Source organism: Onychomys torridus, chromosome 1 (genome assembly GCF_903995425.1).
Source record: "Onychomys torridus chromosome 1, mOncTor1.1, whole genome shotgun sequence".
NCBI classification, from domain to species: domain Eukaryota; kingdom Metazoa; phylum Chordata; class Mammalia; order Rodentia; family Cricetidae; genus Onychomys; species Onychomys torridus.
Genome location: NC_050443.1, coordinates 96,422,419 through 96,449,147, shown reverse-complemented (window position 1 = coordinate 96,449,147; position 26,729 = coordinate 96,422,419). Strand labels below are relative to the sequence as shown.

The 26,729-nt window shown below is 46.6% G+C and overlaps 1 protein-coding gene across 1 annotated transcript; it reads left to right on the top strand.

The window, feature by feature from the left end:
- The first annotated feature begins 1,520 nt into the window (after positions 1-1,520).
- Positions 1,521-19,166, top strand: Clec19a (C-type lectin domain containing 19A). The gene is made up of 5 exons (XM_036181498.1): positions 1,521-1,608; positions 11,764-11,932; positions 15,108-15,201; positions 17,398-17,527; positions 18,723-19,166. Exons 1-5 carry the CDS (start codon positions 1,521-1,523, stop codon positions 18,800-18,802), a joined length of 561 nt encoding a protein of 186 aa, XP_036037391.1. The 3' UTR covers positions 18,803-19,166.
- Positions 19,167-26,729: the final 7,563 nt, after the last annotated feature.

The following is a 26,729-nucleotide window of genomic DNA, read 5'->3' as shown; positions in this document are numbered from 1 at the left end:
GATCTTGTCTCAAAATTCCAAGGGGGAAAAAATGGTGCAAGCAAAGGAATGAATTTTACTTAATCTCTTGGAGATATATGCTGTTTATTATTAATTAGATGGAGGGAGAAACTGAGACTCGGCTGGGCAAAGTGGCCTGCCCAAGAACACACAGGATAGAAGAGAGAGCAATTCTTGTTTCCACAAAAAGGAGTTTTGGGGCAGGGGTTATGGCTCAGTTGGTGAAGTGTTTTGCTTCTCGAGCATGAGGACCTGAATTTGAATCTCCACACCCACGTAAAAAGCTGTGTGCAGCCACACAGATCACTAACCCAGAGCTAATGAGAGAAGACTCCTTAAAGCTCATTGGCCAGCCAGTCTAGCAGAATCGATGAGCTCCAGGTTCAGTGAGAGACCCTGTCTCTAAATGTAAAGTAAGTGGAGAGCCATTAAAGAAGACATTTGACATCAACCTCAGGCCTCCACGTGCACAGTCCACACAAACACACATGCATATGCAAAATGAAAAAAATAGGGACCCTCCTACATGCAGTGAAATCCCGAGAAAAACACCAGTGGGTTTTAAGACATTTAAGAATGAACAAACCACCCAGTAGAGCTAGGCTCAAAGGATGACCACTGTAACGTTTGCAAGCAGCTAGAGAGACCTTGTGGGCCTTTAACATCAGACTAGAGGACAGGACCTGGGTAAAACTGTGTTCATAGAGCCCTCCTGATGTGGGTGCCCTCTTCACCTCTGGGCAGTGATTCTGCTGCAGAAATGGGGGCGGAGTCTTGTTCAGTTTTCAGATTTGCAGCAGGAGACAGAAATCATCCCCTAGTTAAAACAACAACAACAACAACAACAAAAACAAAAAAACAAAAACAAAAAAAACTCCTAATTATTATATCCTGACATCAATATGGTGTGTGTGTGTGTGTGTGTGTGTGTGTGTGTGTGTGTGTGTGTGTGAAGTGTACTGCTTGGAAATCAGGAAAACTTGCAGATATCAGTTTTCCCTTCCATCATGTGTGTCCATGCATGTCTCAGGTCATCAGGCTTGGTGACATGTGCTGAGCCAGTCCTGTTTTTATATTGATTTTAAGGCATTATGTGGACCACACATATCACCTCCGTGGCTAGGGGCCTTCTATAATCAACCTTGACTTGCATTTTTACCTTTACCTTGAGTATTCACTCAAGAGGAGGAGGTGGTTGGTGGCCTCAGACAGGGCTGGAACACCGGCCACTTTGTAATCCTGTCTGACAGAGGCAGAAACTGAGGCTCAAAGAAGAGGTGACATGGCTGAGATCTGGGAACTCAGGTAGCTCAGGGGTTCCCAGGGGGCTGGAGCACGGCTTTGCCCTTAGTTGTCATCCTGCATTGTGTTCAGTGGTGCAGAGGCTTGGGGGAGAGGCAGGAGGAGGGGCTGGGGTCCATCCCATCTGCCCTAGCTGCTGGAGGCCTGAGCCTAGAAGAGCCATCAGGAACCCAAGCTCTGTGCTGCTCCAGCCAGAGGCATCTCCCTCTGGGCTCGGCATGCAGAAGTGGGGACTGTGGGCTGTGGCCTTCCTGGCCCTCCTGTCTGCACGGGCCTTTCCACACACCGACATCAGTATCCACTCAGGTGAGCGAGCACAGGGGACAGGGACAGGGACAGGTTGGGGGAAGTCACTTCCAGGGACTTGAGGGCCCACTAGAGAGGCCAGCTGCCTGGGATGCAGGAATGCTGAGGGGAAGTGCTGGGGGGGCTAAGATGGCCCTCCTGATAGCTAGGCCCCTAAGGAGGAAGCACCCCAAGTCCCTTAAAGGACAAATCCCAGTTTTGCAGTTTACAAGCTGTTAACCTGGGAAACTGACTTACTTCCTCTCTCCCTCCCTCCCTCCCTCCCTCCTTTTAAATTTTTGTTATTTAGCCATTTATTTTTGAGACAGGATCTTGCTATTATCTCAGTCTGGTCTTGAAATCTCAATCATCCTGCTTCCTGCTCCAGAGTGCCAAAAAGTGGTGTGTGTGTGTGTATGTGTGTGTGTGTGTGTGTGTGTGTGTGTGTGTGTGTGTGTGTAGGGGGGGTCATAAGATCACCTCCTCCAGGCTATGAAGAAAGTGCTTAGCATTGTCCCTGACACCATGGCAAAAGGGAAAATGGTATTTTTGTTAGAAATCTGACATCTAGGACCCTCTCCCAACTCCATCCTTGGCAACGCCAACCACCCCCAGGGAGCTTTCCGATGCAGATGCACTGGAAATGGGACAGGCAGGGTGGACACAGTCAGTTGTCCTCTCCTGGTCTCCCTGGCAGCCTGGCTCCAGTGATATCCATCCCTGTGGGCTTTGTGGGATGTCCCCCAGAAAATGGGACTCATCAACACCAGGCACGTGACCTCCCTATGTGCCATTTGGGGGATGAGGGGCATCATTGAGTTTGAATTCTTCCATATTTCAAACCAGAGGCTGGGGCGATAACACCGGGCAACTGCTCTCAGGCTAGGAGGCAGCCTGCATCTCCTTGTGCCCGTGTGCCTGAGGCTCGGACCTGAAATCTCCAACAGCTTCTTTTCAAGCATTTTCAAGCATTGTTTAAAAGACCCACGAGCTCCAGGAGCAGTGGTACATGTTTGGAAGGCTGAGGCAAGAGGACAGAGTTCAAAGCCTGAAAGGGTTACAAATGAAATGACAGGCTAGACTGTGGTTCCTATGTGATGCTATCTTAACTACAGATATACATATGTATATACATATGTATGTGTATATGTGTGTACACACAAACACACATTTGTGAGGGAAGACTCACTAATCCCTTACTGTATATCAACACAGTTCTAAGTACTTTTCATCATGGGTTTATGTGATCTTTGCAGTAACCCAGTGGCGGAGACCCATCATTTTCATCCCTGTTTAAGTGAAACCTATTATGAAATCTCCAGGTGGAGATTGTCAATAGTCCGGTTATGTGGCTGTCCCTGGCATGGCGGGGGGGGGGGGGGGGGGGGCTGGGGGGGGGGGGTCCTCGGAGTTACCAGATAAAACATCAGCACATAGATTCCTTTGTTAGTCTAAGTGTACCTCAGCTATTGCATGGACAAACTTATACTAAAAATTATTTGTTATTTATCTGAAATTCTGATTTACTAACCACTCTTCTGTTTATTTGTTTGGCAACCCCCTGGTAAGGAGGCGGGTAGCCTCTGCTCACCTGGCCAAGCCTGGGAGCTTCGCTTCTACCCAAGCTCTCTAGGTGCATTAGTCAGCTCAGGCTATCACGGCAGACTCCATAGACTGGGGCCTGAGACTGCAGAAACTTGTCTCTCAGCCCATGGCTGGAAGTACTTGTTTTACAAGCATAGGAGCTGAGGTTTATCCCTAATGCCAAATAAAAAGCCTGGCACCATGGTGTGCCTGTAATCACAGAGCTGGGGAAGCAGAGACAGGAGGATGCCTGGGACTTGCTGGTCAGCCAGGCTTGCTGAATCAATGAGCTGCAGTTCCATGAAAGACCCTGCCTCCAAAAAACAATGGAGAATAAGGAGGTAGAAACCCAACTTCAGCCACATACACACTCAAATCCACTCTGCACCTACACAAGAACATATCTACTACACACATGCTCAACTGCACATATGTATGTACACACATGTGCGCACACACACACACACACACACACACACACACACACACACACCAGAGAGGTGGGGATAATAATGAAGCGACGGTGTCAGCATGACAAGCATTTGAAAAAAAAACATCATTTTTCTTTCGACACCCCTGTCATTGTGGTAGCTGGTGTTACAATGTCACAGGCAGGAGAGTTTCATTGTGACAAACAGGATTTATCAGAGATGGGAACTTCCAGACAACACATCCGTCCCCATGTGCCACCCTCTTTTAGACAAGAATCACATGAGACCCAGCAACCTTGGAGACCTCTGACCACTCGACCCTAACCTACTGCAACAGGGAAACGGAGGCTTCAGACTGCTGACCAGGACCATCACTGCTCACACAGCACTTACTGCATCCCCAAGACTCCCCACAACAGACAAGGACTCCAGGAAAATGATATCAACCCAGAGAGACTGTGACACACAAGCATGAGACAATGCATTGCTGGTTGACTAGCATGGACCTAGTAGGGGCTCTGTGGTGCCTTGTAGACCTTGAGGGTGGATATGCACCCCTAAGTCCTCTTGTGTTGAATGATCTTGATTTCTTTCTCTTCTGGATACCCCCCAGCTATGCTGTACAAAGCAGTACAGGGTATACCCATCAGCCATTCTCCCATAGCTCCTGCCTTTCATTATCCATTCCCCAAGCATGCTGATCTATGCACAAATCCTGGATTTTCTTGGAGAAAATATCCTTCAGACATGCCTGGGAGGACCGAGCCAAACTAGACTTTCCCCCAAGACTTTCCTCTGAAATTACCTTTGATCTCATTGTTTCTGTGGATTCCAGCAAGTGAAGTACTTAGAACCAGCACCTAATAGCAGTAACAAAGATTATTGCTATTCAGCCATTGCTAGTTCCTTCCCCAGCTCCTGAACCCAGCGCTTTCCAAGTGACACCAGGGCAAAGTGATTTGAAACTCAATACCTGCCTCTGCAGGGCCTCTGGGTGCAGATGGGGATCAGTCAACCTACTCAACCTTCTCCCCACCCTCCAGAAATACAGCATTGCATTCTTGGCTGTGGGAAGGTTCTGGGGCCCAGACTGCTTCTGCTGTGGTAATGCTTGAAGTCTATTAGGATGTTCACTCTGCCTAGTCATCTTCTCAGGAAAATAAGTACTCAGCCAAGCCCATTGTGTGTGTCCGTGTCCGTGTCCGTGTCCGTGTCCGTGTCCGTGTCCGTGTGTGTGTGTGTGTGTGTGTGTGTGTGTGTGTGTGTGTTGAATGTTGTTGTGTAGAGAACAGAGATTGACATTTGGTATCTTCCTTGGTTTCTCTCTGCCTTTATCTTTTGAGGCAGGGTCTCTCACTATCCTGAAGTTCACTGATTCAGCTAGGCTAGTTAGCAAATGAGTTTCAGGGGCCTGCCTGTCTCTAACTCCCCAGCAATGAGATCAAAGTCACATCACTGTTTCTAACTATTTACATGGGTACTGGGGATCTGAATAACTCTGGTCCTCATGCTCACACAGCTGGCATTTGATCCACTGAGCCATCTCCCCAGATGAAACCATTTTGCAGATGAAACTGAGGCCCAGGGAACAGTTTTCAACTAGGGTCATCTGGTGCCAGAGTCCAAGTTCCTCTGCTGGGGCACAGAAGCCCAAGCAACTGGATGTCCTGCCTCCTAGAGTAGATGCAAGCCTGGAGCGTGCCTCAGACTCTCTGGCTGTTCCCACTCCCCCTCTGTAGTCACAGGACACTCAACACATACTTTAGAGCACTCCTTAGCATTTGATAACTAATACCATGTGGGAACAGCCTGAGGTCACACACTTAGGAACATATAGGAACTCAGTAAATTCTGATGTCTTTAATTAAATCTTGGTTAAACTTGGTGTCTAACAAACTGTGGTTCCTCAGCCATCTGCAGGGGATTGGTTCCAGCATTCCCATGGATGCCAAAATTCTCAGATGCTGGGTCCCTGCTGTAGAAGGGTGCAGTAGCTGCATCTTACCATTTTCTGTGTTCTGGGGTGCATTGTGTAGAGAAGGATGACATGAAAACAACAACAACAACAACAACAACAACAACAACAACAACAACACTGTCTAACCCCCAGTTATAGCACTTAGGAATTGTAGGAGAATCTTAAGTCCAAGACCAGACTCAGCTACAGAGTGAGACCCTATCTCAAAACATCAAAAGCTGGGGCCTGGGTAGAGTGTTTGTCTAGCACATGCAAATCCCCAGGCATGGTTCCCAGCACCCAGAAGTCTATGTTCAGCACAGGTGCAGTGCCTCCCAGATGCTTTCTCTCCACTATTAAAGTCATAGACCAGAGCCTATAGGTGTGAAGGCCAACTATACTTATTCTGCCAATGAGCCATGGAACCATGAGCATGAACCACGTCTTCCAGCACTTCCTAAAGTGTTTAGGAGTTTCCGAGAGTTACAAACCCAATTGCCAGGAGCAGGTGGCAGACTCTCCAATCCTTGTCTAATATCGCTGCTGGGCTGGCCTCCAGGAATCAAGCCCTAAACACCCAGTGAGTGGTCCCTGTTGGAATCAATCTAAGCAATGGTTTGGGGGCTTTTCCTCAGCTCTTGGGCCTCCAGAGTGTCTCAGAGAGGAAAAGGCAGAGCTCAAGACAGAAAGAACAAGGCTCTCGAGTGCTGCCAAGCGTTGAGACCAGACAGGCAACAGGAGGATGATAAAGGTGGTCCAGCCCTCCACCTTCTGGAGTCGGGAAGACACTTCCCTTTAGCTCCCAGGTGTATGGGGAAGGGGCCCACTGTGGGAATGAGGAAGGCGAATGTGGCCTCAGGGCCTCCCCACCTCCTCTGCCTGTCTGGTGCTGAGGCTGCTCTGGGCAGAAGGCGGAGACGCAAAGCAGTGAGCATCTGCAGGAGGCAGCAGAGAGCAGAGTGCTGCATCTGTGGGCGGCTGGAGGGGGGCCAAGGGAGCTCACAGCCAGAGTGAGTGGGAAGGTGACAATTTATTCTTTCAAAGTGGGAGAGCTGGATTCCACGGATGTGTTTTCATCCCAGAACAAGCTCAACTCCCAAAAGCTTTGACTCCCCACACACCCCCAGCTGGGAGGCCTTGGCTGCTGCTAATTGAGAAAAAGACCATGCAGTTTGGCTTCTCGGTTTCCTGAGCAACAAGCCTCCTCCTCCTGCCCTGCACCTCCTGACTGACTCTCTCCCTCTATCCCCCATAGCTCCCTCCAGCCTTATCTTGGATTCCTTCTCAGAGTCTTAGCCCCCACATACTCCATCCTCTCCCTGGGCCGTGCCCCCTGCCTGGGCTGTGCCCTCTGCCTGGGCCGTGCCCTCTGCCTGGAACACTCTCTGACTCTTAGCATCGTCCAGGTCTCTACCGATTCATCACCTTTTCCAGGAAGCCCCTCAGATCTTCAAGTCTGGCTTGTGTGCTGTTTTAGGTGCCTCAGGAACAGCCCTCGCCATCACCTGTCTGGGTACCCCTTGTGCTGCGCTGTCCTAACTACTTGTCCTTTCTGGCAGGGATCAGAGAGCCATTAATTCTTTCCCTCAAAGGAGCAAACAAATAACAAGTTTCTAATTTTGCCTGCAAGACTCACGTCCACAAGTTAAATATTTATGGCATCATTATTTCTGTGCTCTCTCTCTCTTAAAAAAAAAAAAAAAAAAATCTCAGGCTCCAGAGGCTACCTCTGAGCAACTCTGCTGTCTTTGACAAGGGAGTCAACCTCGGTGTGTTCTGAGTTTCTTTGTAAAGTAGCAGTGATTACATTGCCTCCCTGGAAGGATGTGAAGATTAAATTAACAGTCTGTTCAAAGCATTTAGCACAGTGCCTGGCACACAGCACGTGGTCAGCAAAAGTTGGTTCTGGTTATTGCTTTACTATCATTTTCTGAAGGTCAATATACAAACCCAACACGTGGCCCATAAAGACAGACAGGCTAGCAAAGGCTGGTTAGCAGTCCAGTTGATGAAAACCCTTCCAACCCCAGCTTCTAAGCTCTCAGAGGTAAAGGGAGAAGTGAAACACCGGACATCTGGGAGTTCATTCTTGCGCCTCCCAACCCTCCAATTAAAGGTTTTTGCTTGCCTGGATGGGAAGAGAGGAATTGGGCAGTGACCCACCACAGTCCCATTTTCTGGTTTACTTCAACCCAGGCATGCAGAAATTCCTTTTTCCTTAATGGGGGAAAAACCCCAAAGGGACCAGATTGAGAAGATGCAGAGTAGTTTTGGAAGTATTTTCCACCTTGGGGAAAGCTTTGAGATCAAGGGCTTTTACCTCCTCCTCTTCCTACCCAGTCACCCTCACTTAATTATTAGTTACTCTTTGCCAAGCTCTGTCCAAGGCAGGAAGAAAGGGGAGAAAGAGAGAATGGCAGGAGGGATGAAGGAAAGGAGAAGAGAAAGGTAGAGAGCAGAGGAGAGAAGGAAAGGGAGAGGGGAAGAGGGGAAAGGGGGGAAGAGGAGGGGAGAGGAGGAGAGGAGAGGAGAGAGAGGAAGGGGGAATGAGGAGGGGCAGGAGGAGGAAGTTCCTTCTACAGGCTTCATTGTCCTACTTACAGGCCAGCAATTCCCAGATTTCAAACGTGGGTAATTGAGTAAGTGTTCTCAACAATCTGTATGGCCAGTGAGATTCCAGGCCATGCTGAATTGCTCATCACACAATAGTGCAGAACAATCTGGAAAACTCGGATCGGGCAACTAGCCTTCGCTGCTGTTTGAACATGGCTACTTGCTTGTGTTCACTCAGAACCTGGACTAAAGAGATGGCGCAGATGCTAAGCTTAGGGCTCTTTCAGAGGACCCCAGTTCAGTTCCCACTTCAGCACACACATCAGGTGGCTCACAATTGCCTGTAACTCCAGCTCTAGGGGAACCATTACCTTTTTCTGGCCACCAAGGGCACTGCACTCACATGCATGTAACCACTCCCATAATTAAAAATAAAATAAAATGCTTAAATCTAAGTCCCATGCACCCTCTGTGTGCCAAGATTCTGGGAGAGATGAGTGGTCCCAGTAGCTATTGACCAAACAAGGGTGACACTGGACAAGAATCCTGGGAGTATGTGGGAGTCTGGGTGCATAAGCACTTACCAGAGATTCCCATCTGATGGTACCTGTACCAGCTGGTCTTATGTCAACTTGATACACAAATTAGAGTTGTCTGAAAGGAGGGAACCTCAACTAAGAAAATACCTCTATAAGATCTGACTGGAAGGCATTACCTTAATTAGTGATTAATGGAGGAGGGCCCAGCCCATTGTGGGTGATACCATGCCTAGGCTAGTGGTCCTGAGTTCTATAAGAAAGCAAACTGAGCCAGGCGGTGGTGGTGCATGCCTTTAATCCCAGCACTCGGGAGGCAGAGGCAGGTGGGTCTCTGTGAGTTCGAGGCCAGCCTGGTCTACAGAGAGCATTCCAGGAAAGGCGCAAAGCTACACCGAGAAACCTTGTCTTGAAAAAAGAAAGAGAGAGAGAGAGAGAGAGAGAGAGAGAGAGAGAGAGAAAGGAAGGAAGGAAGGAAGGAAGGAAGGAAGGAAGGAAGGAAGGAAGGAAGGAAGCAAACTGAGCAAGCCACAAGGAGCAAGCCAGTTAGCAGCAGCACCCTCCGTGCCCTCTGCATTGGCTCCTGCCTCCAGAACCCTGCCCTGTTTGAGTTCTTGTCTTGACTTCCTTTGGTGATGAACAGCAATGTGGAAGTGTAAGCCAAATAAACCCTTTCATCCCCAATTGCTTTTTGTCATGGAGTTCTGTCACAGCAATAGAAACCCTGACTAAGACAGTACCCAAAGCCACCTTGCAGTTGAGACTAGAAGAGAAACAGGAATTAGCCAGAGTCAAGGCAAGAGACATGCCACAAAGGTCTGATTAGGCATTTGAGAATGGTAGATGAGTCAACCTGGATGAAAACAGAAGGCATGAACTCTGGGGACCTGCCATGAGCCAACCTCAGCCTGCTGATGTCCCATGAGGAAGCCATATGTGATGCTGTAAAGGAAGTCTTTGTGATCCGGAAGTCACTACCACTTTCTTGCCATGCCGATCTTATTGAAGCCTCACTTTGTCTGTTTTCACATCATAAATCTCCATGGGGGCTAGGGAGATAGCTCAGGCTGGAAATGATTCCATTGAAAGCATGAGGATCTGAGTTCAATCCCCCGAGAGACCCCATTTAAGCAAACAAACATGTGTAGTAGCTGTACTTGTAACCCCAGCACTGGGGAGGCAGAGACAGGGGCATCCCTATAGCTCACTGGCCAGCTAGCCCAGCCTGATTGGCAAGATTCAGACCAATGAGAGACTGTCTCAAAGGAAGTGGCTGTCGTGCCTTGAGGATGGTACCCGAAGTTGTCCTCTGACCCCCCATATGGATGTGCACCTACATGCACACACAAATAAAGAAAGAAACACTCTATGAATGGTATTGCTCTATGAATGTGTATGAAAAGAGAGATGTTATTCTCCACTTTCTGCTTTCTTTTTGGGGGGGGGGGGTGGGGGTCAGGATTTCTTTCCTATGTAGCCCTGACTGGCTTGGAACTCCCTATGTAGGCCAGACCAGCTTTGAACTCATAGAGATTCATCTGCCTCTGCCTCCTGAGTGTTGTGATTAAAGGTGTGTGCCACGATGCCAGGTCCTTTTTGAGACAGGGTCCCTCACTAACCCTGAAGCTTTACCTATTCAGTTAGACTGGCTGGCGAGCAAGCCCCAAGGATCTGCCTGTCTCTACACTTGCCCCCAAACCTCCAGGACTGGGATTATAGGCATGCTTCACCATGTCAAGCTTTTTCTGTGGCTGCTGGGGATCTGAACTCAGGTCCTCACGGTTGCACAGCAAGTCCTGCGTCCACTGACCCACCTCCCTGGCTCCTGTTCACTATGTTATGATTCTCAGGCAGTCAGCTCTGGCAGTGATTTGAAGGCAGGGATTCTGTGCCTCTGAGTGGTTACAAAAGAAGCTCCAGGTGTCTGCCAGTTGGACATCTGAGGAAGAGGAGAATGTGCCCATGAGTCACGGCAGGTCAGATACAAAGCTGACCAGTATGTAGGTGTCCAGGGACCAGTGTTCACCACACGGGTCTCCCAGTCTAGTGGATGGAAGGTCTCAATCATCTGCCTCTCCCAACAGCCACCTTCTGTTTCCAAGAACAACACCCCCAAGAAGTTTCAAGAGAAGCCAAGACTTGAGAGGACTTTATCGTCTCAAACACCATAATCCTGTTACTGTTTTCAATGTGCTGCTTCTCACAATTGACAACCTATCCTGACCCTAGCAATGGGATGGGCAAAAGTTATAGTCTTGGTTCTAGCTTGTCAGTAAATGTACACATTTGACAGATACCCTGGAATTGCAAATTGAAACAAGGCGCCATTTCTTGCTTCTAAAATTTGCAATGATCCCCAGGGCAGAGTGAGCTGGGTCCCCTCAGCCATGACAGTGAGAGGGGAAATTGCTTTCAGGAGGCAATTTAGAAATTGTACCAAAGCCATCCAAGTCCCTCCTCAGAAAACCACCAGAAACAGACAAAGTTTGTTGCATGAAACTTGTCTTAGTATTATATGTAATAGGCTTTTATTTAAAAAGAAAGGGAGGGAGGGAGGGAGGGAGGAAGGAGGGAGGGAGGGAGGGAAAGAGGGAGGGAGGGAGAGGGAAGGAAGAAAGGAAAGAAATAAATCTAATTATCCAAATGTAAGGCAGTCATTAAACTCTAGGGAGGCTACTTAGGGGCTATTCAAGAGCTATTTAAAACAATCTCAATAGGGGCCTGCAAAAGAGGCTCAGCACTTAAGAGAAAACCCAGGTTCTGTCCCGGCACCCACATGGTGGCTCACAACCATCTGTAATTACAGCACCTGGGGAGTCAGCGCCCCCTTCTGGCTCAGGAGGCACCGTCACACATGTGGTACCTGCACACACACAGCATACACACATACATAATGCATAAATAATTAAAATAAATCTCTCTTTTGGTTAGTTAGTTTGTTTGAGACAGGGTCTTTCTTATGTAGCCCTGGGGTGTGCATGTATTTTTTGATTTCAGGCACAGAACTGTGTTAATCATAATGGATGTGTTTTACTCTTAAAAATGTATAATAAGGCATAGAGACAACATAAGCCTCACCAATCTTCCTCCCACTTTGTTTTCTGTCTATCTCCAGCCCTGTCAGAGGGACCCCAGATGTCCTTGATGTGCCCCCTGTTCTGGACAGAGTTCAAAGGTCACTGCTACAGATTCTTCCCCATCAACAGGACCTGGGCGGAGGCCGACCTACACTGCTCTCAGTTCACTGTGGGTAGGAAATCTGCCAAGCTGGCCTCCATTCACAGGTGAGTGGACTGCTCAGGCCTCTGTGGCCTAGCCAAGTGCCCCTGTAGGAAAGGATTGGAGTCTGATGTCTCCAACTGGTTTCTGGCTCAAGTCATGGAAGCTACTTTTTACCCAGGACAATTTCCCATTGAAGTTATCCTGTGTGAAATAGAGGGCAAATAACTCAGCAGTGGTATCAAAGAGCATGCTGGGAGAATCGTCTTTATAATTGCCAGTTTTGTGCCATACGCTGCAGGGCATCAGAGCTCTTGATCCGGTGACACAGCTGACCTAACAAACATGTGGAATGGGAGTAGATGGGCTGGGAAGATGGCTTGGTAGGTAAAAGCACCAGCTATGCAAGCCTGACTATGTAGTTTGATCCTCAGAACCAGGATAGTGGGGGGTGGAGCAGATACCTGACATACATCTGTATCCATCACTTCTTGTGTGAGATGGTAGGTAGAGACAGAGTTGCCTGGAAGCTTGCAGGTTAGTTCCCTGGAGTTAGCAACAAAGCAGAAACAAGAGAGTCCTTTCCTCAATAAGGTGGAAGGCATGACCACCTCCTCTGACCTCCACTCCATGGTGGATGCACCCACAAAATGGCAGCCCTTCCAAAGTGCATTTGGAACATGCCCATGGGAGCTGATAGGCCTTCGGTCCAGGCCTAGCCTAGAGCACTATGACTTCCCTGATGCACTGAAGTTCACCTCTTACCCATGATGGGAACCACTTGTCAGGGCATCTGTCCATCTGGTTGTGTGAACAACTGAGTGACCTGTGCTGCCATCTGTCTGTTTGCCCCCACATCCTTCCTCTGCCCTCCTGACTTCAGTTGATGGCTTTTTCTGGGCTCGCTGGGTGAACCACTCTTTGGGTGAGCAGTTACCTTGACTTTCCTCAGGAAAGTTTCTGAACAGGAAGGGCAGAGCAGAGACTGGAGCCTTCTCCACATATTTTCTTCCTTCTACCAGAGAGAAAAATGCTTCCCAGACTCTCCCTGAAAGTCGTGCCTTTCATCTGGGTGTTTGAGCTGGGTCCTTTGGCAATGTTAGCTTTAAAGAGAACTGGAGAAAGAGATATACCTTCCTAGGCTATAATATTACAGTAGTAAGATGAAATTATCCTGTGGGATTGGCTTTGGTGCAGACACCAGCCAAGTCTGCTTCAACTCCAGCCTGCTATGAGGATGAAATGAATTCATGGCTGTATAACCTGGAGCACATGCCTAACATAAGTGGGTACTTGTAGCCTCAGTGAGTCTGTTTTACTGTGTCCGTCTATACATCCTTCCTTCCCTGTGTTCTTCTATTTTTCTATCTGTTCATCATCCATCCTTTATCCATTCATTTATCCATTTCTACTTCTATCCATCCATTCATTCACCCATCCTCTGCCCTTCCATCCATTCATCTCTATTTCTTCATTGTTTTAGACAATGAGCAAATACCAGGGTCCCTCACTGGTTTCTTTGTTGATAAGATTTTGAAATCAAGGCTAGGACTCCTCCACAAAGACACTGAGTGGGCTAAGCAAGTTCAAGCTTATAGATGAATTTCCCAGAAAGAGAAAGAAAGACAGACAGACAGACAGACAGACAGACAGGAAATATTTTAGTGATGCTATGCGAGAAGAGATTAGGAAAGAAGAAGCTGTATAAGGATTGGCAGTGCACGGTGGGTCTTGGAGAGAGAACAAAAGCAGGTATTGGAAATCTCATTAAGTCTTTTGGTGTGCACAATACAATGTGCGACCCTTCCATTGTTCTTTTTATCTTCAGTATGACCCACATCATTTGCAGTATTTTTGAAGTAGTAGTAAGTATTGTGCTGAGTCTTCCCTCCTCTGAACTAGCATGGATGGCCATGTAAGGTTGATCTAATTAAGAATAATGGAGGGATTAGAGAGATGGCTCAGTTGCTAAGAGCACTCACTTCACAACTGTGAAGACCAGAGTTCAGATCCCAATGTCTACATAACATGCCAGGTACCCTAGCAAATACCTATATAGCCTCAGTTCCAAGGATGGCAAGACAAGATGATTGCTGGGGCTTTCTGGTTCCAGTCTAGCCAAGAAGTATCAGAATTTTCCCAGGGACTTGCCCTGAGAATATTCCTCCCAGGGTCCTGGGGAAGATGCTACAGCCAGCATGGAGGTATTCTGGGAGAAAAGAATGTAAGTACACCAGGCTCTTTTGTCCATCCACTTTATTTCTCTAAGATAAAATTCTATCTACATAGCTTCAGTTCTGTTCTGACATTCAGTTCCTCTCTTTTCCTGTCCTTTCATAGCCCTAACTAAGCTCTTATGCTTTCTATCTTATCTTTGTTCTCTGTTCCTTCATCTCCCATCTTTCCTTCCTCCTCTTCTGATCTGCCCCAATACCCAACTAGTCCAAAAACACTGCCCTGTTCTCCCTTCTCTGGCCATACAACCCTACTCTGACCAGGAATTCTGTACCAGCCTTCACTACACCTAGTTATGCAAAAAACCCTTTTGTCCTGAGTCAGTAGCTCTGTAATGCCACTAGGCCTGAAGGAAAGGGATGATCTGAGCTTCATTTGCACAAGAAACAAAGCTATGCATCTACATACCTGCCTGTGTCTCCTAGGCTCTGTAGGGATGTTACCTAGTTCAGATCAGCAGTAGGTCTGAGAAACTTATACTGTTTGGCAGTTAAAGCCTAGTAGTATATGAGCACACAAGAAATTCATAGCAGAAGACAGTTGATATATTAAAAGCTGAATATCATCAAATATTCCCTGATATTTGACTTTCCTCTAGAAGAATTCCTTGCCTTTCTAGGTATAACTTTATTATATACAGCTGGATCTCTATATATTCTTGTGGCTTTCAGCAAAGAGGTTAGTGGGTAGACTGTCTCAGAGGAATATCACTCTGACAGAGAGAGTGGTAGAGGAAGACTCTCTCTGGCTGCTGCACATAAACACAGGTGTGTATACCCATACACACATGTGTGCACACACTCAGGCACACACACACACACACACACACACACACACACACACACAAGTTAGTTAATTAACTGAAATCTCAAGAGAAGAAAAAAGGAAGCAGAATTACATCCTGTCCTCTTTTTCCTTAGCCCAGAAGACTTAACAGGCTTGCTTTAGACTCCATCCTATGGAAAGTGGAGGTGGTAACTACTGCTGTGCTTCCTACATCCACAGCTGGGAGGAGAACGTCTTTGTGTATGACCTGGTGAACAGCTGTGCTCCTGACATCCCAGCTGACATCTGGACAGGCCTTCATGACCACAGGCAGGTGAGGTGAGGAAGCCACAGCTGTCAGATCCTGTGAAGAAACTCCAGCCAAGGTTCCATTTTCATATAACAATGCCAAGTCACAGTTACACACCCAGCACATAGACAATGACCTGCCTCTGTTAGCTGTGGGAGTGGGTGTGACCAGAATATATACAATGATCAGAGGAAGCCTTTGTTTTGACTTGGATTCTCTAAAACCAAAAATGTGGTTAGATATATGAGGGTCTTTTCCCCCACTTCAGCATCACTGAACGAACCCAAGGCTCCGCATACAGTAGATGATTGAGCACTCCATCAGTGAGCTGCATCCCCAGCTCACTTTACTGTTTCTTTTGGGGTGAAGTGTCTTTTGATTGCCTGGGCTCACCCTGAGCTCATTTTTTACTATGGAAGGCCTTGAACTCTGGCTTCCTATCTCAGCCCTAGGTTCAATCCCTAGAACCTCAAACAAATAAACAAAAAAAAAAATTAGGAAGAACTTGTAATACAGACTTGAGATACAGTGATAGAGCACACAAGAGGCTCTGGGTTCCATCCTCAGCACCATAAAAATAATGACTAAATGAACCTGTAATAAAAATTAATATTGCCATTTAAAGCAGCAATGTTAAAATTCCAGTCCCTTACCTCTGTCCCAGTGTCCTCCTTTTAGTAAGGACTTCTAAAGGCAAGGTGGAATCATATGGAAATTTCTGCTGAAGGAACCACTGGGTGCCAGCTAAGTGTGCAACTAACATTTGCTCAGTTTTAACTGTATTTTAGAGTATTTCCCAGAGATTTGGGAGTTCTTTAAAGTCATCCTAACCAATATAAATAAATAAATAAATAAATAAATAAATAAATAAATAAATAAAATTAGATTAGATCTACATTAAATCACAATCTAAAGAATGTGTATTATAGGCTGGGCAATAGTGGCACACACCTTTAACCCCAGCACTTGGGAGACAGAGGCAGACAGGTCTCTATGAGGCCAGCCTGGTCTACAGAGTTCCAGGACAGCCAAGGCTACACAGAGAAGCCCTGTATCAGGAAAAATTAAAAAACAAACAAATAAATAAATGAATAAATAGGAAAGATAAGAAAAGAAAAAGAAGAAGGGGAAAAAGAATATGTATTATAAGGCTTAATAACCCTAACAAACAAGACAAAAGGCCTTTTTTCCTTTTCTTCTTGGGGCCAGTCATTGCCCACCAGGTTCCATGTTGTCACCATTCACATACTTTGAAAGTCACTCAACCCTCAGACCTCTCTGGTATATTCACTCTGCTGCATTGATGGGAAACTGAGGCTCAGAGAGGTTGAGTAATGTACCCAGGTCACAGAGCAAGGAAGGCGGCTAGCAAGGAAACCTTGAGCGCCACCTGCCCTCTCCCTGCTATTTCACTGCACAGAAAGGACTTCAAATCACCCATGCCTCAAGGGGAACTTATCTAAAGAGCAGCATAAATGACAAAAAGAAAGTGAGGAGGAGTGAGTCTCACCATCTGAGAACGGATGGTGCTTAGGTGTTGGATACTGGAGTCAGGTCCATGTGGGTTTGAGTACCAACACTAATGAATCTGGGCCAACTCATCTGTGTGCCAGTTTTCTGAAGATGATCTTGCCTGAAGTACAGAGCAGTGAGGACAAAGTAAGTAAAGGTCACATGATCAGGGTCAAACAAGGCATCTGGGAAGAGCAGTGCTGACAGCCATAGTATGTAGGTGGATGTTTCTTTCCCATCTGCCAGTTCCCAACATGGAGACTTAATATTAATTACAAATGCTGGTCAATAGCTCAGACTTGTTACTAGTTAGCTCTTATATTTAAATTAACCCATATTTTTTATCTATACTTTACCACATGGCTCAGTACCTTTTTTTTAGTGTGGCATGCTCATTTTGCTTCTCTCTGTGTGTGCTTGGGACTCCAGACTCCACCCTTCTCCTTCCCAGCATTCTCAGTTTGGCTCTCCCACCTAACTTTATACTTTATCCTGTTCAGCTATTGGCCAGTCAGCTTCTTTATTAAACCAATCATAGTGACAATATATTCACACAGTGTATAGGAATAATCCACCATAGTACACACTACAAGTGAGGGCTTTGATGCAAGGTAGCAGGCATGAAGTACTATAATGCTGTACCTATATGGGAGCTGGCTCAATATTTGGTCTTCCTCTCTGCTTATTTTATCTCTGAATGGACCCCAGGAGGGGCAGTTTGAATGGACAGATGGGTCTCCTTATGACTACAGTTACTGGGACAGGAGCCAGCCTGGTGATGGCATCCATACAGACCCAGAAGAAGACTGTGTGCAGATGTGGTACCGGCCCAGTAGCGGTGGGTATCCTGGACCTGAACTCTCACAGAGCTGCTAGAGAGGCACCATGAGGGATGGGGAAGCACCCTGACGGATGGGGATACAATGAGGAATGAGGTCACCATGAGACATGGGGAGACATCAAAGAGCATGGAGAGGCAGCATGAGGAAACACAATGAGCTTTAAGAGGACATCCTGTTTTCAGTACGTTGGAGAGCAGCCAGATTCCCTGGGGATGGGATACTGTCTAGGATAGAAGTATTTTAAGTGATCTTTAGTGGTTTGTTGACATTCAGGCTCTAAATAGATGAAAAGGCATTAGAGAGTTAGAGTGGGCAGCAGAGATTTCATTAAGTTCTTTGATGTGCACAGTGCAGCCTATATCCCTTTTAAAAAGTGTTTGTGCTGAGAGTTAGTCTCCTGGGTCAGCTCACCAGTGAACCAAAGTCCAAGCCCTGATCCCAAGCTGGTACTTGTGAATGTTAGAACACAGTTGGGGTTGGAGAAGCATGGAGGTGTGGGCACTGAAGAGCACACACCTGGGTTTGAATTCCAGACCTGATGCTTTGTAGCTAGGTCCTCACAGGGAGTAATTCACCTTCTCTGAGAGTCTGTTTCCTCTCCTGGGAAATGGGCTTAATATTCACCCCATGTAAAAGGCTGCTGAGATAATTGAGGTACATCAGGCAGAGCACAGTGGTAGGAACATGGGTTCTTCAAAGTGTCAGCCACTGTCTGAACACACGTACTGTTCTCTATCAACTCTGGAGCTCAAGGTGAATCCAGGCTCCAGGAAGCTGAGCAATTTCTTCAAGGTCACAAAGCAGGCAAGAAATGAAGCTAGGTTTGAAACATGCACAGAATCCCAGATCCAAATATCTCGCTGTTCTTCTCTATTCCTTCTCCTTCCGAGGAGTGGTGGGAGGTAAATAATAATAATAATAAAAATAATAATAATAATTAGCTTATCCTGGGGGCCATCCTGCAGTTCTGCAAGCAGAGCTGGGGCAGTCTCTAAGTGCAGTTTACCCTCCTAGACCAGTGGCAGATCAAACCCAGCTTTATGAGAGACGAAGATCAGAGAGCTGTCTCCGCAAACATCAGCAAGTGAGGTCTGCTGGAGAAAGAGAACATTTACTCCAGAGCAGTGATGTGGTGACTTTCACCGCAGTTGATGGATCTTCACCCAGACTCTCTGCTTCTTCTGTTCACAGCACTGAGGTCCTGGAATGATAACGCCTGCTACAGGAAGTTCCCCTTTGTCTGCAAGATCCCATCTCTGAGCATTCACTGATGCACTCCTGTTCCCCGCGTGGGTGTAAACTCAGCACCAAGATGCCCTGCAGCGGGGTCTAGAGCAGAGCTCACGCTAAGCAAATGTAAACACACATAGAAGGAAAGTCCTCCAGGCAGAGATTCTCAACAAGCTGGTCTTAATTATTCAGTGGCCAAGAGACAGCAGATCAACGCACACAGGTTCCAGCATCCTGGATTGAACTGAATGTTGCCATCCTGGTCAGGTCTCCAGTTCATGTTTGAAGTGGTCACTTAGACACAGGTTGACTGGTTAGCACTGATGTGATGTGCATCACTGAGGCAGAGTGGAATGGGAGTTAAGACCTTCTGTGGGGACCTGAGTAATTATAATCAGCTGTTGGCTGGAGGGTTGTGAGCTTTGGTTCTGTTCAGAAGAGTTGGGTTTAATTGCAAAGTGTCCACGGAAGCAGAAAAATTGGATTCAGTTCTAAAATTCACCCCTTAATACATGACCTCAGAAAAGTTACTTCTCTTGTGAGAACCTTGGTCTGTGCAGTGAATGGAAAAGAAATGTGTTATAAATACCTAAAGAATGTCAGCTTCAAAGGTCCTGATGTGTCAGAGGACTTCATTGTGTGGGAGTTGTTACTACCTATTAATGCCAATGATGGGGTTCAACTCCCCATGTTTTCTTGCCAGAAGGGTGGGCTGCATACAACACACATAAGAGGATTCAAAGAGGCAATTTCTTGTCCCAGAGACCAGCAAACTTTTTCCATAAAGAATCATACAGCAGATATTTTAGATTCATGGACCTTCTGCAGCTGTGAAACTCTGCCATTGTCTGATAGAAACTGCTATGGGTTCCAGACTGTGTCTAAAAACCTAAGTTTTGTAGAATGATCATGTTACTGAAACACCAGAAGCCAAAGCACCAGAAACCAAAACAAAGGGAGGGTTTATTTCAATTTACACCTAATAGTCCATCTTTGAGGGAATTCAAGGCAGGAGCCTGAGGCAGAAACCAGGAAGGAATGTTGCTTATGGGCTTGCTCCCCTGGCTAGCTCAGCTAGCTGTCTTATACAGCCCAGGCCCACCAGCCTAGAAATGTTACCTCTTGCAGTGAGCTGGGCCCCCTACATTAATTGTTAATCAAGAAAATCCCTGTGCTGGTTGGTGGTACACGCCTTTAATCCCAGCACTTGGGAGGCAAAGACAGGCGGATCTCTGTGAGTTCAAAGCCAGACAGGTCTACAGAGAGCATTCTAAGACAGCCAGGGCTACCCAGAGAAACCATGTCTCAAAAAAACAAGGTAAGAGGGGCTGGAGAGATGGCTCAGAGGTTAAGAGCACTGAATGTTCTTCCAGAGGTCCTGAGTTCAATTCCCAGCAACCACATGGTGGCTCACAACCATCTGTAATAAGATCTGGCACCCTCTTCTGTATACATAATAAATAAATAAATAAATCTTAAAAAAAAAAAAACAAGGTGAGGAGGGGGCGTTGATGCCCCACAAACATGGCCATAGGCCTATCTGATCAAGGTAATTCTTCAGTTGAGTTTCCCTCTTCCTAAGTGTCCCTAGGTTTGTGTCAAGTTGACAGCTGGAGGTAACCATGACAACGTGTCATGAAATATTATTCTTTGGACCCCTTTTTCCAATTACATAAATTTTATTTTTAACTCTCACATTGCACAAAAACAAGCATTGAACCAAATTGGGTCACAATGTGCTGCCCCCTGCCCACATAGTTTCACTGGGCAGACCACAGTATGCTGACCCCTGCCCACATGGTTTCACAGGGTGGGTAGGATGAAAGACATGTATAGCACGAATCTTAAATGGTCTTATTAATAAAACAAACCCAGTGCCAGGTATTGGGGTGAATGCTGGAAGATCAGAGAGGCAGAACAGGCCACAGCCACTTCACCTTGCCAATTCCTCAGCTGATCCTGTTTCCTCAGATTGGATGCCTCTCAGCTAAACTGTGCTGCTCAAAAGCCTAAAAGCTTAACCAGCCTAGTTCCTCGTCCTCACGCCTTATATACCTTTCTGTTTTCTGCCATCACTTCCTGGGATTAAAGGCGTGAGTCACCATGCCTGACTGTTTCCAGTGTGGCTTTGAACTCACAGAGATCCAGATGGATCTCTGCCTTTGGAATGCTAGTATTAAAGGTGTGTGTGCCACCATTTTCTGGCCTCTGTATCTAGTAGCTGTCTGTTCTCTGATGCCAGATAAGTTTATTGGTGTGCACAATATTTGGGGGAACACAATACCACCACAGACATGAGCAGCAAGGATTATATGGGAATAAGGTTCAGGACTCCAGGGTTTCAAGCAGAGTTATGCACCTCACTTGGGATGTATCTCAGCTCCTTTTTTCTGTTACTGTGATAAAATTCCCTGACAAAAGTAACCTACAGAAGGACAGGTGTATTTGCCTCACAGATCAAGGGTGCAGTCCTTCATGGCATCAGGAGCTTGAAGCGGCAGCTCACATCACATCCATAATCAGGAAACAGAACTGACTGTTCAGCTAGCCTCCTCTTTACACAGCCAGGCCCCGAACCCAGGTAATGGTGCAACCCTCCTTTGGGATGAGGCTTTGAACTAACCTAATCTAAGCTCTCACACATGTGCCTGGAGGCTAACATAGTCTAGCTAATCCCTTACAGGTGTGCTTGGAGGCTTGCTGCTAAGTGATTCTGGGTCATGACAAATTGTCAGTCAACATTAAGCATCACAAAGTGGGACCCCAAATATCCCTGGACCCCTCTCCACATGTTTATTTGTAGCTGGAGTTTCCTCCAGTCCTGCCCAGCATCACGGACCCCACAACCACTTATAAAATAATCACTCAGAAACTTATATTAATTAAACCTCTGGGCCATTAACTCAGGCCTACCATTGACTAACTCTTACACTTAACTCAGCCCATGTCTGTTAATCTATATGTCACCATGTGTTCTGTGGATTTACCTGTTGCCTTTACATGTTGCTCCCTGGACAGCAGGCCAGCGTCTCTCCCCGCTTCCCCCTCTTCTCTGTTTGTCCCACCTATCCTACACTTCCTGCCTGGCTACTGGCCAATCGGTGTTTTATTTATCAATCAATCATAGCAACATATAATCACAACATACAGGACATCCCACAGCGTTTATTCACTGGTCTAGTAGCATGTGCTGTCCTGTCTCAGGACTGTTGCAGGAATAAGATGGTGATGGATGTCACACTGTACGCTGCTGGCACAACACAAAGGCATATACTGTCATGTCCAGCACTTCCAAGGGCCCATACGGTGCTTAGGACTCGATAGCAAAAGTATCACTGAGACCATTCAACTCAGACGCTCAGATTCTTGGGTGAGAAGACTGGAAATCAATAGGATTGCATTAGCTAGCTAAGAGGCTGAGCTAGGAAATCAGTACCAGTGTCCGCAGGTTTTCTAGATGAAAGCCCATATGTGGACTTTACAGTCAGTCTCAAGTGGGAATAAATGTAATTCTGAAAGGAACCATGGGAAAGAGTTGTCTGAAGGATGTGTTGTTCAAGAGATGAGCAGGGTTAGGGGACAGATGGAGGTTAACAAATGTTCTCAGAAACACATCTAGGCTTGAGTGGGAAAGAACAGAGATGGTGCCATGGGAGGTTAGAGCTGTCACCGTAGAAAAGGGTCCTCTCCAAAATGGCTACTGTCAAGCTCTAACCAGGAGTGGGGGCTGGAGTTACCCAGCATCTCCATCCACTCTACCAGTTTCCTCCCTGTTTCCAGTGTGGGATGGATCCAACTAGAAGCCAAATGACAAGGAAGCCTAGATACCATATAGACCATGCCTATAGCCTTAGAGGCTGCAGACGGACCTAGTCCACACTTTGGGGGACACCAAATAGATGACCTTGTCCCATGCATCAGGGTCCTGACCTTGGCACAACCTTTGAAGTTCTGTCCCAGTGAGTCCTGGCAAGGTCTGCCCCTGGGTCACAAACAATGAGAATTTTTGTCTGCAGCCAGAGAGTCTCTGTGGCTTTCATCCTGGGGTGCCTCAAACTTGTCCTGGCTGTTGGCTTTTTCTGTGGGAACATCTATGCCTTTTGTGCATAGACGTTCAGTCCAGTTAGCCACACAGCTGCTGTCTGCTCCTGTTATGCTGCACCCTCTGCTTTAGCAGGACAGAAACTGCACTTACTGTAAGGATTGACTTCTCACTTGTGCCCACAAGGTAACTAAATACCAGACATAAAGCCGGGCATCTCTGCCTTTGTTCCCATGTCTCCTTCACACTGGGTGACCTACTTACCTCTGCATGCAAGCATGTTAGTCACTCAAGGATTTTGTATGTTGAAGTCTGTGGTGCCTGATTCATCCCATCCCCCTCTGAAACTGAAGACAAAGGGAAGAGTAACTGAGCAACATATAGCCCACTTATTTATTTATTATTTTTATGTGTTGTGTGTGTGGTGTGTGTACTTGTCCATGTGGGTGTGTGCACATTTGGCGGGGGCAGAGGTCAATGTCAGGGGTCTTTCCTTGATCAAGTTCCACCTTTACTTTTTGAAACAGGGTCTCTTGCTGATCCTGAAGCCCATTAATTCAACTAAGTTGGCTGACCAATGAACTTCAGAGATATGCTTGCATCTTCCCACCTGACCAACGCCTCAACCCCCAGCCCTGAAGTTACAGGTTCACTGCCACACCTGACTTCTTACACAGGCTCTGGGGATCTGAACTCAGTTCCTCATGTCTGTGTGGCAGTTCCTGCCATTCCCCAACCCACTTACTATCAGCTCTTTACAGCAGTCTATTCCAAGCCCCCAAAAGACATGTAAAACTCTCCAGTCCTTGCCCTTGGCCTCCACTAAGAGCAGAGCCTCTCAGACCTCCCCGCTCCACTGAAATGAGGGAAACTGTCTATAAAGGCAAGACTGCACCCTGGAGCAGGGGTGATCACCCATGGTCACCAGGTTGTTCCTCCCAAGCGATGAGGTCTTCTTGGGACCATCCTGCAGAACCAGAACTGGGCAAGAGCACCCAGACCACACCTTGACCAGGACAGCTTAATTATGTCTAGCTCTTGTCCCCTGGTGCAATTCTTTTTCTGTTTAAACTTAAAACTCTCATCAGTACCCTGAAGATGGACTTGGGGAATCACTGGATCCCTCTATCTATTCCTCTTTAATTGTGAACACTGGTTAAATCTCTCCTGCCTCTGCTTCTCACTATTACTCACCTCTTTGATTGTCATATTAGGATGCGTGGTCAAGCCTAGTCCTTGAGGCTCCCAAAGCTGGTGCTTTTGCCCTGAAACTCTGGTTCTTCTAGAGCACAGAGTATTCCTTCTGCCTGGTACATCCCTCCCCTTGTGCCCATCAAAGTATTTTTTATTTAATTTTATTGTCATGTGCATGTGTGTGTGTGTGCGTGTGTGCACAAGTGAACACATGAGAGGGGGGAGAGGATGTGTGGGGAGTATGCTTGTCAGAGAGCAACTCTGTGGTCCACCTTTATGTGGGTTCTGGGGCTCAAATTCAGGTGGTCAGGCTTCTGTGGCTAGCACATGACCTGATGAGTCATCTTGCTGGTGTCCCTACCCAAGTTTTAACAAGTGGAACACCAGCTTGTCCCAGGGGCCATCTGTATTTCACTTCTGCCATGGCAAGGTGGGCAGCTGGGAAGCCAGCGTCCAGCTTTCATGCCTCAGCTTGTCACCTGCTTCTGCAGTTTGTCCCTGAGGTCACAAGTAGAGGCAGGCTTCTGGGGGAGCAGCTGCTGAGATATTTTGGAGTTTGGGTTGCTTATCAGGAATTAATGTCTGTGAAAGGGAAGCAGGGAAAGGCTAGACATTTGATGTTCACTGACACATTCTCAGCCATCCTAAGAGTGAGATGTGGGGTAAACCCTGGCTGCCAGGGGGACACGTCTCTCACTGGTGCTTTCTGTCTTCAAAGAGAGCTTACCCATACAGGAGGGTTCTTCAGGTAAGGCAGTGGTGGATGAGCCTGAAGTCACTGACAGCTGGAGATGACCCTCTGCCTTCTCCTTGAAGGAGGACCCATGTGGGGCCTCCACAATACAACACAGAGAATCAGATTGGGTGTGGACCCTTGCCATTGCCACTGACTGTGACCTCATGGGAGTGACCTGACTTCCCTGTTCCATTTCTTGGTAAAATGGAGACACAGATTCTTCTAGCTTTGATTCTGACTTTGGGAAATGAAGAGCTCAACACAGCAGATTGTTTGTTTGGTTTGGTTTTCCAAGATGAAGTTTCACTGTGTAGCCCTGGCTGTCCTGGAACTCAGTCTATAGCCCAGGCTGACCTCAAACTCACAGAGATCTGCCTGGCTCTGCCTCCTGAGTGCTGGGATTAAAGGTATGTGCCACCATGCCCTGCACAGCAGATTTAAAAAAACAACCTCCCTCTAACATCTTCTCTTCCATTTAGGGTGGAAATTATTCAAACCATCCCCTGCTTCCTTCAGTTGAAGAGGCTCCAGGGGCCTTGTCACTTCCTGGTGACTCTGGGTCATACATGCCCGATTTGAGTATTTGTCTCCTGTAACATCTGAGTTACAGAACATGCTCTTCCCACAGGACCTTTCCTAGATTGTTATTGTAGGATGCTGTACTGAGGAAAGCCAGATGATGCCACCTGAGAGTAGTCCTTAGGAGCAACAGACAGACAGAGGTGATTGAGAGAAGGGTGGAACAGAGACAGATAACAGAAGCTAGGTAATTGAAAAATAAATAATGGATAGCTAGATACAGTAGAGTTACTGTGATGGATGAATGGATGGATGATGGATGAATGGCTTGAGAGAAAGAGAGAGAGAGAGAGAGAGAGAGAGAGAGAGAGAGAGACAAACAGACAGACAGACGGACAGACTGTGGTGGTTTAAAAGAAAAATGGCCTTCAAGGGAGTGGCACTATTAGGAGTATGGCTTTGTTGGAGTATGTGTAGTCTTGTTGGAGGAAGTGAGTCACTGTGGAGGCAGGTTTTGAGGTCTCATATATGCTCAAGCCATGCCCAGTAAGACAGACCACTTCCTGTTGCCTTTGAGTCAAGATGTAAGGTTCTCAGCTACTTCTCTAGCACCATGTCTGCCTGCATGTGGCCATGTCACACCATGATGATAATGAACTAAACCTCTGAAATATAAACAACCCAATTAAAAGTCTTTCCTTTCTAAGAGTTGCCATGGTGATAGTGTCTCTTCAGAGCAATAGAACACTAAGAAAATAAATAGACAGCATATGATGGACAGATGATAATTGATAATTAGTGATAGATAGAGGCACAGAAAATACATGTCCTAGTTACATTTCTGTTGCTGGAGGAAAGAGTTTATTTCATCTTATACTTTATAGTCCATCAGTGAGGGAAGCCAAGGCAGGAACTCAAGGCAGGAACCTGGAGGCAGGAACTGAAGCAGAGACCATGGAGAAATGTTGCTTACTGGCTTGCTCTCTAAAATTACATTCAGCTAAACTTCTTTTACCTCCCAGGACAACCTACCCAGTGGTAGCACTGCTCACAGTGGGATGGGCCCTCCCATATCAACTATTAATGAAGAAAATGTCCCACAGACTTGCCTACAGGTCAATCTGATGGAGGCATTTTCTCAGTAGAGGTCCCCTCTTTCAGGATGACTTGTGTCAAGTTGACAAAAAACTAACTAGCACAACTATAGAGATGATAGATAGATAGATAGATAGATAGATAGATAGATAGATAGATACATACATACATACATACATACATACACATACATATATACATATATACATACATACATAGCTGCATAGATACATAGATAGATAAATTAGGTTGACAGATGATACGTAAATGGAAAAACAATAGATAAAGGATTGTAGATTATGAATGATATATGGTGGATGGATGAAGAGATAAGTAATGGGTGGACAAGTAGATAGATGATAGACAGCTGAAGAAATAGAGG